Below are 12310 nucleotides of genomic sequence, written 5' to 3' on the forward strand. Positions count from 1 at the left end.
CAAGGGTCGGAATGGAATTCCAAGAGTTGCTTTAGCTTCATTATGTGATTTGGGATGTGTGTGCAAAATTTCATGTCATTCGGAGGTGATTTGGTCAGGTTTTTGATCAAATGCGTGTTTCGCAAGTTTTTGGAAAACTTAGGCTTGAATTCGATATGAATTGATGGTTTTGATGTTGTTTGAGGTATTTTGTTGATTGGAAAAGGTTTGAATGATGTTATGGGGTGTGTTGGCATGTTTGGTCGGGGTCACATGAGGCTCGGATAAGTTTTGGAAGAGTTTTTGGAAGATTTTTGCCGTTTTGAGCATAAACACGTAATGATCCAAAGGTCCATTTTTAGTTCTCGAGATTGAAATTTGATTTCGAGACTTCCAAAATTTTGATAATGAATTATAGGACTGATCTGGAAAGTTTGGTCCAATTTCATCAAGTCACGATTGGGTTTTTGACGCGAAACATCTGATAATTGTTTAACGAGCGAAATGGATATCGCACTGAGCAAACGAGCTCCGAATTGAGTTTCGACTGAAGGGATATGTTTGTATCATTATTTGTGACTCATAGGAACAAGAATCATCGAATTCCGAGGTCCCAGGCCTGAGAAATAAATTTTTGAGAAAAATTGTTTTCTGAAAATATTTAAGGAAAATGGAAATGAAATTTGATTAGAAAATGATGATATCGGGCCCGTATTTTAGTTCCGGTGCCCGTTACAGGTCGCATATATGGTTTAAGAACTTTCTGTAAAGTTTGGTTGAAAACAGACGTCATTTGATGTGTTTCGGACTCAAAATGGAAAATTTGATGTTTTATGAAATTTGAAAGAATTCTTGGATTTTAAAGCTTAATTCATGGTATATGACGTTATTTTGGCGATTTGATCGAACGGTTAAGTTCGTAGGATGTTGTTGAGTTAGTGCATATGTTTGGTTAGGAGCCCCGAGGGCTCGGGAGTGTTTCGGAGGTGTCTCGGAGTGATTTCGGACTTATGAAAATTTGGAGAAAAATTGCAAAAATAGTACCCAGTGAACAGTACCGTGAACAGTAACCGCGCGGGGTGAACAATGACCCGTGAACAGTACCTGTGAACAATGTCGTGTACAGTTAACCCGTGAACAGTAACCCCATGAACAGTACCGGACAGAATGTTAAGTTCGGGAGATTTTCCATTTTTAACGATTTGGAGCTCGAATAAGGCGATTTTTTGGGAGATTTTCGGAGAGAACAACGGGGTAAGTATTCTTAACTTAATTTTGGTTAGATTACTCGAATCTATTACAAGTTTTGGCATTAAATCCGTGAATTTAGCGGGAAAAGTTAGAAACCCTCTCGGATAGAATTGAGAATTTGAGGGTTGAAATGTTATGGGAATTTGATAATTTTGGTATGGTTTGATTCGTGGAGAGATAAGGAACTCGTTGATGTAAAAATTCCTGAATTTCGAGACGTGGGCCCGGGGCTCGGGTTTTTGCTAATTTTGAGAATTTTGGTATTTTTCGATTGTTTTGATTGGGCTTTGTTCCCTTATCATATTATGACGTATTCGTTCTGATTTTGGATAGATTCGACGCACGTGGAGGCCAATTCGAGGGGAAAAGGTGTCGCGAGCTAAAGAAGTAGCCGGTTTGAGGTGAGTAATTGATGTAAATGATGTCCTGAGGGTTTGATACCCCGGAATTTCACATCGTAACGCTATATTGAGGTGACTTGCACGCCGGATAACGGGCGTGGGGTAGAGCACCATTGGGGATTATGACATGGTCCGTCCTGAGAGATGTTTTTACCGTATTTTCTACTTGAACTAAATTGAGAATCATCCTTACGTGGATTTAATTGTTACATTTGGGCTTCTTGCCAATTATTTGAATCCTTCAGAGATTGACATCACTGTTTTCGCATACATGCATATCATTTGATCTTAGTCCAAGATTTTAAATACTGTTTTGCAAACTCAGTCATCTTTCTAAGATTTGAAAACTTAAATGATATTTCTAAATGATATTTCGGGTTGAGAACTACTGTTTTACAAATGCCCAAGGGGCTTATTATGATTTCTGGACTGAGCATGGATCGGGTTGCACGCCGCAACAGTGTTACATTGATATTGAGGATGAGAGCCTGGTTGATTACATTGATATTAAGGCCGAGGGCCTGGTTGATTACATTGATATTGAGGCCGAGGGCCTGGTTGATTACATTGATATTGAGGCCGAGAGCCTGGGTGATTATACTGATATTGATATGAGGCCGAGGGCCTAGATTTGATGCCACGAGATGGCTTGATATTGCGCTTGGGTTGTAGGAGCCCCTCCGGAGTCTGTACACACCCCCAGTGAGCGCCGTCGACGATAAATAAATATGGATGGCTCGGGCTGCACGCCGCAGTGGGTACCAGAGGATACTGTCATATGCATTGCATTGCACTCATGCATTTATTCCTCATCTGCATTATCCGCCATAATAATTATGTGTTCTTATTTCATTGACTGGTTGCTTCATACTGTTCTGAGCCTGAGAGGTTGATACTGTTCTGAGATATTGAGCCCGAGGGGTAGATTTCTACTTATTATTTTGATACTGAGCCCGAGGGGCAGATTTCTACTTATTATTTTGATATTGAGCCCGAGGGGCAGATTTCTACTCGTTATTTTATTGCCAAATTACATGTTTTACTGGTTTAAAAGAAATTTCACATGATGTTTCACTGAATTGTTATTTTAAATGATTTCACTGCTTCTGTATAGAGTGTTGTGTGCCTTAACGTGTTTTCTTACCTTCAGTTATTATTTATATTTATTACTCACTAGGTCGGAGTACTCACATTACTCCCTGCACCATGTGTGCAGGTACAGGTATTCCTGAGGCATAGAGCGAGTTTTCTGCTGTTCAGTTTTCATCGGAGTTATCGAGGTAGCTGCATGGCGTTCGCAGACCTGTTTTCTCCCTTATCTTCTATTATTTTATCCCGCATTTTTCCTAGACAGATTTGTAATAGGTGGATATTCTGTATTAGAGGCTCATGTTCGTGACACCGGATTCTATTGGGCTATGTTGTGGTATTCTAATTGAACTTTCGCAGATTTTATTATTATTTATAAACTTGAAAGTAATGACTTAGTATATTCTCTGTGATATTTATCTAAAATCTGAATAAGAATTTGGGGTAATGTTGTTGAATGGTCGGGCTTGCCTAGCAGTGTGTTGGGCGCCATCATGACCGGGGTTGGGGTTGTGACATTACTATAAGTATTTTGAATTAAATTTTGTATATAATTTATTCTTTTTTAAACTAAAAATGTTCTCTTTTTGAGAATATGTTGGACGTACACAAAGAGGGATGCAATTTTCATTAAGCAAACAAATATATTATAGCTATAGGTATCTTTACTTAAATTTGTGTATAATTTAGTTATGGTAAGTATCCTTTTTTGAGAAAGAATCAACTAAAATTTCGTTTTGTATCTTACACATTAATTTTAAGTTGAAATAATAATTATATATTTAGTACAAGCTTTGTATCTGACCTTATTTGCAAACAATATACATTAATATAGGTATTATATACATTACTATAAGTATTTTTAATTAAATTTTGTGTATAATTTATTATTTTTTAAACTAAAAATGTTCTCTTTTTGAGAATATGTTGGACGTACACAAAGAGGGATGCAATTTTCATTAAGCAAGCAAATATATTAAGCAAGAAAATTCTAATTCAATTGAATTAATTATTCAAGATGAAAAGGTGCATACTCTTTTACATGTTGTTATTTTTTTCGAGTTGTGATGTATTTTCTTCAACTTATGCGCCTTACTAACTTAAATTTCTTTTCACATTTTTTATTTTAGGGTGATCGAATTCATGCAACTATTGGAAGAGCTATTATGCGTATTTTCAAAACAAAAATACATTAAATGGGATTGTACGTTATGAAAAACTTTGTGGTTGGACCAAACAATCTGAAAATTAAGACCATCAAGCATATATTGAAACTAAAAATTACGGGGGTTCCATCAATTTTTGATATTGGGAACATATTGAGTTCCCAGTTGGTATTCTATTGTTTATATCCATATAAAATATATTATTATTGTTTAAGTTCTCACTTCAGCATAATCAACCCTTCCACCGGCTTCATCTATGGTTTGAATAAGTAAATTTATCAGCTCTCCGCAATTAACCTGTTCCTTTTCTGTCTCAACTTTGGCTTTAGACAGTGTTAGGCTAATAGACAAAGCCTGTGGAATGGTAGAAAGAGTAAAAAGTTTCAATTACCACAAATGCTGGACAATAATAAAGAGAGAGCCTTAGCAAGAAATCAGTTTTTGTATATGCATTGTCGCATACATTTTGATTCTGAATAAGCTAATGTTTGACATAATTCATGTTCCTTTATCGTTGACTCAATACAGAGGATAACTTTTGAAAAATGCACTGCAATATATCATGAGCAGTTGCTACAAAAATATTCCCTTAAGCACATGGTTCATATCAAGCAAATTGTATAGCATTATTATTTTTCGTGGAACATTCATATCAAACAAATTGTATAGTATCATTATTTTTTATAGAACATTTACTAGGAGATGGAATGAAAGTTTTACTGGAGTCTTAAAATATTTTTAATCTTTAGTTGTAAAGATGGTATTAACACTAACATATTAAACTTTACGGTGTAGATCATTCTTTTTGATTATCCTACTAGTACTAATATTAATAAGAGGAAAATATTTATGTGCACAAGATATATATTTTGTGGAAAATTCCAAACAAGTATAGTAACAACGTTGTATATTTGTGTTATAAATATTATCCCAATATCCCATTGTATCTAGTCTGAGAAAGAGGGAAGATCGAGATAGCAGCAGCTTAAGCAAATAGCAATGGCAACTTTCATCAACAATCCCTTGACTTCACTCTGTTCCAACACCAACAAGTCTGAAGCTAATCTCTTCAGAATTTGCCCTTTAAGGGCTCAGACTTTGGGGATTTCCAAGTTTAACCCCAATAGAAAGGCTACTTTCCCTTCTATTGTTTGCAAAGCGGTGTCTGTGCAACCAAAATCAGCCACTGAAGTTGAAGGACTTAACATCGCTGAGGATGTTACTCAGGTGAATTTATCATTTAATCCTTATTTGGGTTCATTTCGTGTTCTTGAAATAATAAGGATTTGTACTCACTCTGTTCCAATTTTATGCGATAAAGACTTTTCGAACTTGTTGTTTAGCCATAAAAATTTCAGTAGTTATAAATCATCTCATTATTATATTAAGAATAAAATGTGAAGTTTAAAGTTAAACTTTTTCTGAATATAGAAATGTTTCATTTTTTTTGACAGACTATAAAGGAAAATTGAATAACATAAATTGGGTATAAAGGGAGTAATGAATTTTCTTGTTTTCTTTTTTAATTTCTTATCTGAGGGTGTTTGACTGTTTGATGGATTGCCTCTGTTGGAGTTATTTTGGTTTCGTTTTTATTTGTCTTGAATTAGTTATTTTGGGTGAATGATCATTCAGGGTAAATTTCTTACTCTAAAAATGCATTTTGGTACGGTGAAAAATGTTATCCATGGAAAATATTTTAGGCGTTTTGGAAAATCATTTTTTGCACTATTATACAGTGGTTCGGTATTGAAGTTGGTGTGGTAACTGTACAGGGAGTAGAGCAGGATATAGTGATAATATTTTTATGAAATGTTTGATATTTAAGTGACCACTAGCCCTCGGGGATTTCTCAGTTTTTAAAAAAAAAATTAATATAAAGGATAAGAATAAAGTGTTGATTGAAGCAAGTGATATGGAGTAACACTTGAAATATTTGTATAAGAAATTATTTCGGCTTGTAAGTAAATGAAGTCATTTTTCCTTTTAGAAAACATTGCCACAATTCAATTCAAACGCTGAAAGACTTTCGTCAAAGAAAATATTTTCCTGGTTTACAAGTTTCCAATTTTAAGTCCTTTTACTCTTTTCCATAAAGGGTCCGCGAAACTTTCTTTGTTGAACTTTTGGCTTTTTAAAATTTGCCTGTTGTTTGGAATTGAGGCGTAGTTGCTATTATTGTTGTAATAGATGGGTTACTTAACTTTAGAACCTTTAATATGTTTGCAAGTTGCAACTCTGAACCGTATGAAAGACTTTTAGCATGAAAGATACATATACTTGTTGGTATTACTTGCCCCTCTATTCTGATGCCTACTCTATTTGTTTATGTTCTACATATTGTTATGCTAATTTTGTATATCATTTGACAGCTTATTGGGAACACACCAATGGTTTACCTTAATACAATTGTTAAAGGTTGTGTTGCAAACATTGCTGCTAAACTTGAGATTATGGAGCCATGCTGCAGTGTCAAGGACAGGTGAGAGAGGTCTTTGTTTGTGTCACAATATCCGGATTTCCTTCAACCTAGAATTTTGAACTGAAATATTCTTTTAATTAGCTTAGAGAATATCATATTGTATTGTCTTCATTCTTTTCTCTTAACTTTGAGTTCCAGAAGAGAATTTAACACCGTTCATGCTTTTTTCTGCTCTTGGGGTACATCTCTACAATTGCAAATCCTAATCTTAGACGAATGTATTTCTTGCAAACAAGCTAGTTCAGATAACTCAATATGCTCCAAAACAATCTCTAAAACTTTTTCCTTACATAGTACTTTTGGTTTCAATACTGACTACATGGGCTTCACACAGCATAGCTGTTCCAAGAACGAATAGATGAGGGTTGCAGTAAGTTCTTGCCGATGTAAAAACAGTCTAATTGTGAGAAGAGGATTCATATGGCCGACCCAACTAATTTGAGATTGAGACATAGTTGTTTGATTGATTGATTAATATTTCTTTTGCATTTCAGGATAGGGTTCAGTATGATTTCTGATGCTGAGGAAAAGGGACTTATATCTCCGGGGAAGGTAAGTTGGGCGATCAGCTAATTGTCTCTCTTGGTACAGACTTGACATATGCCATTCTGAATAAAAGGAATAAGTTCACCTAGGATGGCAAACGGGCAGGTCGGGTTGGATATGGGCGGGTAAAAATGGGTGATGCAAAAACGGATAAATTATCCGACCCGATCCATATTTAATCTGGATGGAAAATGGGTTAACCAGCGGATAATATAGATAACTATATTATCCAAGACTTTTTGAATATGATCACTTTTCGGAGAATTCCTAGTCTCCCAAACTTGAGGAACCCCTAATTTGTCATTAAAAATGTAAAAGTTAAACCAATTAGTTATCCATTGATTATCCATTTTCTAAGTGGATAATATTCATATTATCCATGTTTGACCCATTTTTAAAAAGTTCATTATCCAACCCATTGTTAGCGAATAATATTGATGTATAACTGTTTTTTATCCGTTTTGACATCAAGAAGTCCACCCTGTAATGTTCAAACATTTAGAAGTTTCTTGATTTGATATATTTTGAATGTTCTGTTGGGTCAAAGGCTATTATGCATCTATTATACGCTCAGCCTCTTGTGTTATTATGACGTAGAACCATAGGAACATCACCTATGTCATCCTATACCTGATATGAGTGTAACTGAGTGTCATCTTCTTTTAAATGACTGGAGTTCTTACAGATTTGTCCCGTTTTTTAGCTGTTTCTTAGTTATTTTTTCTACTTGTCTTAGACTGTTCTAGTGGAGCCTACGAGTGGAAACACAGGCATTGGGCTAGCCTTCATTGCTGCTTCCAGAGGATACAAGCTCATCTTAACGATGCCTGCTTCAATGAGTCTTGAAAGAAGGGTTCTTTTGAAAGCTTTTGGAGCTGAACTTGTTTTGACTGACCCAGCCAAAGGGATGAAAGGAGCTGTTTCAAAGGCTGAAGAAATATTGAATAACACACCAGATGCCTATATCCTTCAACAATTTGACAATCCTGCAAATCCCAAGGTTCTTCTCCCAATATACCAACCACTCTTTATTTTTATTATGTCAATTTATAAGTGAATGCTTAGCATCTGAGATTAAATGGCTCTGGCTCTACAATTTGCCCTAATCAATTTAAAGTACCCATGGTGATATTGGTAATTTCTCCTTTGTTCTGAACTTAAACATTCTTCCTAGTTATGTGTGTGTGTATGTGTCTTTATAATTTATACCTATTAACGATAATACCTACGTACCCCCACTCCCCTCTTCTTTTCCCGTGAAATGGACACTATTGTTGAGTTGCACATTGGGAAATTTATTTGTTTGTATGGTGCAGATACACTATGAAACAACGGGCCCAGAGATCTGGGAAGATACAAAAGGCAAGATAGACATACTAGTTGCAGGCATTGGAACTGGCGGAACCATTTCAGGAGCAGGGCGATTCCTTAAAGAGCAAAATCCAAACATTAAGGTATTAATGCTGTTTTGAAAGAAAAAAAGCACTATTCTGTTAGAGTTGCTCTGGAGATTTCTATTGCTAATAAGTAATCTTACTCTTTTCTCTATTTCTTTGTGTTATACCTTTATCAGATTATTGGTGTGGAGCCCACAGAAAGTAATGTACTATCAGGGGGAAAGCCTGGTAAGATGACATTCAGATGCTGATCTGACTTTTTGCTTTTGAAGTTAAATCCTGTCTTGTTCTATTTGCTGCAATGTGAAAGTGCAGGCCCTCACAAAATTCAAGGGATTGGAGCAGGTTTTATTCCAGGGAACTTAGATCAAGATGTCATGGATGAAGTGATAGAGGTCTCATTCTTATCTATCCCATTAAAGCTTTTTATTTCATCTTCTTTATACTTGTGAAAATTGAAAACTATGAAGGATTTCATGTGTCGTACATAGTCGTTTCTAAGATATAATAGACTAAGAACTGTTGCCATCTCAAAGTTGGTGTACCTATAATTGATGTGAGCCTATATTTCTCTGTTTTGTAGTGCAGTTATTACCATTTTGACGTAGTCCTACCTTTTACTAAATGAAACCTCTTTTTTCTGTCTTCTAGAGGGCAAAAATTGTTGACACTTGCTGAGTTTGTGAAATCTGCCTTCTCTTCCAACACTATTGTCCTGTTTCCCATTTAGGTTATACTAAAACTTTCTATGAATCAAAGTTGAATGGAGTTAATTATCAAATTTCACTTCACTCATTGAGAAAACATTGGTGTGTAGACTAAGCTTACAGGGAAGGATCTTGAAGGTTATTCTGCTTGGCAGAAACGGCATTTCTAACTACTCTTATTCCATCTGGTAAAACTGGGATGCAAAATCTATGGCCTGCTTCACCAAGACATCAACTAATTGGAACATATTTAGAATGTCAAACAGTTCCTTCAGCTTTATTTGCCTGAGAACTGCCTTTCCACAATTAATGTAGCGCTAGTTCATTCATTTAGCACTGTTTCACTCAATGCTACTCTACTCGAACATTTCTTAGTCCTTATTTAATCTCCTATCGAAATTGTAGGGGTTATTGTATACCCCAATTTTCTTCATCAAATAAATGCATCTGCATTACTTACCTTGTAAAGTTCTGTTAGAGAACAAGTTACCCCGATTATCAGTTATATAATTTTGCGCACAAGCCTTGCTATTGAATTTAGAATTGTTCCTTGTAGGTCCCTGTTTCTTAGTCTTGTTCTTTATAGTTCTTAAACAATGGGCATTGGTGCTAATGTTAGCTCTTATGCATCCTTAGTTATAGGCTAATTACTTCTGTATCTAGTAGACGTGTAGAGTTTAAATCTTGCTGACGTATTAGCACCCCAGGGTGTTGCCTAGTGGTCAATAAAGTGGGTTGGGAACCATGAATTCTTAGGTTCAAAACCCAACAGAGGCGAAAACATGAGGTGATTTCTTCTCATCTATTCAAGCCTTGGTGGACAGAATTACCCAGTACCTCTGCTGGTGGGAGATAGCAGGTACCTATGGAATTTGTCGAGGTGCGCAAAAGCTGTCGGACACCACGGTTATCCAGAAAATAAATCTCTGTATGCTTGTCATACAATCCAGGCCCCACAGAACAAAAAGAAAAAGAAAGAAAAAAGAACATAGCTTTGTTTGAATATTTGATCCAGATCATTTGCTCCTTTGGATTTTTGATAGGCTGTCATGTGTGTTATCTTCCAGTACTTGTCAGGGAAAAAATAAAAAATATATGTTATCTTCCTGAGGCTTTACACCTTTACTTGAATTTTCAGATATCGAGTGACGAGGCTGTTGAAACTGCGAAGCAATTAGCGCTACAAGAAGGGTTATTGGTTAGTGCTTTTTTTCCCACCATTCTATGTATCAGCTGATTTTTGAGACATGGCTTTAAGCGAACATAAATTTCAAATGCCCTTTAATTCATCCTTTTTCTAGATTGTGGATACATTATAAAGAACTTATTAATATTCTATTTGCAATTTCTAATATCATTAAGTATTAACCTTATCAGTGGTCTAATTGCAATGTCGCATACTCCATATTTAATGTATATATACTTATTATCATTCTATGAACCATGCTGGATGATCTCCGAATTGGAATGTATTGGGTTTCAGTTCATATGTATCCAGAATGTGTCTGGTATTTACTTTACTGTATACTGTCACCTTGAGCTACTTGAATGATCTTTTTCTACTTTTGATAATCAGGTTGGAATTTCTTCCGGAGCTGCTGCTCTTGCTGCCATTCAGGTTGGGAAGAGACCTGAGAATGAAGGAAAGCTTATTGCGGTAGGGTCAATTGTAACTTCCTGCATTTTTCTGACACTTGTGTGTATTCCCATGCTCCTTCATTTCCATTCTCTTCCAACTCATCAAACTTTAGTATTCGTTTTTTCCTGTACTTCTTACGAAGTAAGTCATCCTTCCCTGCATTTTCCCTGAAGTTTACAGATTTAGGGGTGTTTGGATTGGCTTATTTTAAGTGCTTATTGCCTTTTAAGAAATTTTTTTTGGCAATGGTAAAAAGTTCTTAAAAACACTTACTTCTAGGCATGAAAAGTACAAAAATAAGCCAAAAGCCAAAAATATGGCTTTTGGCTTTTAGCTTGTAAGGTACTTTTTAAAAACCAATCCAAACACCCTCTTAATAGCTCTGCATTGTTAAAAAAATCCTTTGAGTTCATTGCATGACACGTTGTCGCGTGAATATCATACACTTGTTTAAGATGCATTTTAACAATTCTTGTAGGTTGTATTTCCAAGCTTTGGGGAACGATACCTCTCCACTATACTTTTCCAGTCTATACGGGAGGAATGCGAGAAAATGCAACCAGAATCATGAATATCTTCCTTTTTTGAGCTATCTTCTGATTCCAAATAATGCTATCTGGTGCTCATTCAGATTATCCTTCTCCCATTTTCCCCCCGCCCCCCTTGCCCGCCTTTTCTAGCTGCCTACTAAAGTGGTTCTCATAACAAGCTTAAACAATCTCATTGGTTGGGTTTGAGGATTTTTTTTTTATTCGAGCTGCTCAAGAAATTTTAGTGAAATTTCCGGGTTATATGCGTCTTTCAATTGCATTTTTCATTTTTCCTTTATTTTCTATTAGGGGTCGTTTGATAGGGTGTATAAGAATAATGTTAAATAAGGTGCATTAGTAATGCAGGGGTTAGTAATACAGAGATTATTTTTTATGCATTGTTTGGTGTGGTGTATTAAAAATTAAAATGCATTGCATAATCTTTAAGAAATTTAATTGTTTACAAAAATGCTCTCCATATTCTTTAGTTTAAGGGACTTTAAGGATAATTTTGTCTTTAATCCTGCGAATGCAATTAATAGCCTTTGTATAGCTAATGCCATGGTTTTCTATGCATTAGCTATACATAGGATAATACTAAATAGAGTGTATAACTAATGCTTGTATTAGTTATACATAGGTTGAAAAAGTGTACCAAACAAAGCATTATTAATACACAAAGCTAATGCATGCATTATTTTCTCTAACACACTCTACCAAACTACCTCTTAGTGAGACGAAGGTGCACTTTTGCACGTTTCTTGTTCATCAATCTGAGAAGTTTTCTTCCTTGTGCTACCTGGAAGTTGAAATCCTTAAGAATACGTTATTCAGACCCTGGCAACTGTAACGTCAGGTTGTTGATAAAGCTGTATGTAAGTTAAATTTTGCAGTCAAGTTATAAATTTTGCTTTAGGGGAGTAGAACTATATTCCTTTTTCTGTCAATTTTTGGACATTGATTCTTCTATTATAAGGAACTCAGGAAGTACATAAAACGACCTATAGATTACAGATATTAGAAATTAAAAAAATGCTACAAAAAATTAATTATGAGAAATTTTCATAAAGCACTATCTTTTAGTGGTAATTAACTATCTATAGATACCATTTGTTATATTACA

The 12310-nt window shown here is 35.3% G+C and overlaps 1 protein-coding gene across 1 annotated transcript; it reads left to right on the forward strand.

Annotated features, from left to right (window-relative positions):
- Positions 1-4780: 4780 nt before the first annotated feature.
- LOC107817517 (cysteine synthase, chloroplastic/chromoplastic-like) lies at positions 4781-11656 on the forward strand. The gene is made up of 10 exons (XM_016643365.2): positions 4781-5113; positions 6259-6368; positions 6863-6920; positions 7651-7914; positions 8231-8368; positions 8488-8539; positions 8627-8706; positions 10157-10216; positions 10595-10675; positions 11136-11656. The coding sequence occupies exons 1-10, from the start codon at positions 4886-4888 to the stop codon at positions 11226-11228; spliced, it is 1164 nt and encodes a 387-aa protein (XP_016498851.1). The 5' UTR covers positions 4781-4885; the 3' UTR covers positions 11229-11656.
- The last annotated feature ends 654 nt before the right edge of the window (positions 11657-12310 follow it).

This window comes from Nicotiana tabacum, chromosome 5 (genome assembly GCF_000715075.1).
Source record: "Nicotiana tabacum cultivar K326 chromosome 5, ASM71507v2, whole genome shotgun sequence".
NCBI lineage: Eukaryota > Viridiplantae > Streptophyta > Magnoliopsida > Solanales > Solanaceae > Nicotiana > Nicotiana tabacum.

What these genes read in the sequence shown, in the direction of transcription:
- LOC107817517 (XM_016643365.2), top strand. Translation starts at nt 4,886, where the DNA reads ATGGCAACTTTCATCAACAATCCCTTGACTTCACTCTGTTCCAACACC. An exon ending in TCATGGATGAAGTGATAGAG is followed by an intron (nt 8,707 to 10,156) that starts GTCTCATTCTTA and finishes TTGAATTTTCAG; the next exon opens with ATATCGAGTGACGAGGCTGT. An exon ending in ATGAAGGAAAGCTTATTGCG is followed by an intron (nt 10,676 to 11,135) that starts GTAGGGTCAATT and finishes CAATTCTTGTAG; the next exon opens with GTTGTATTTCCAAGCTTTGG.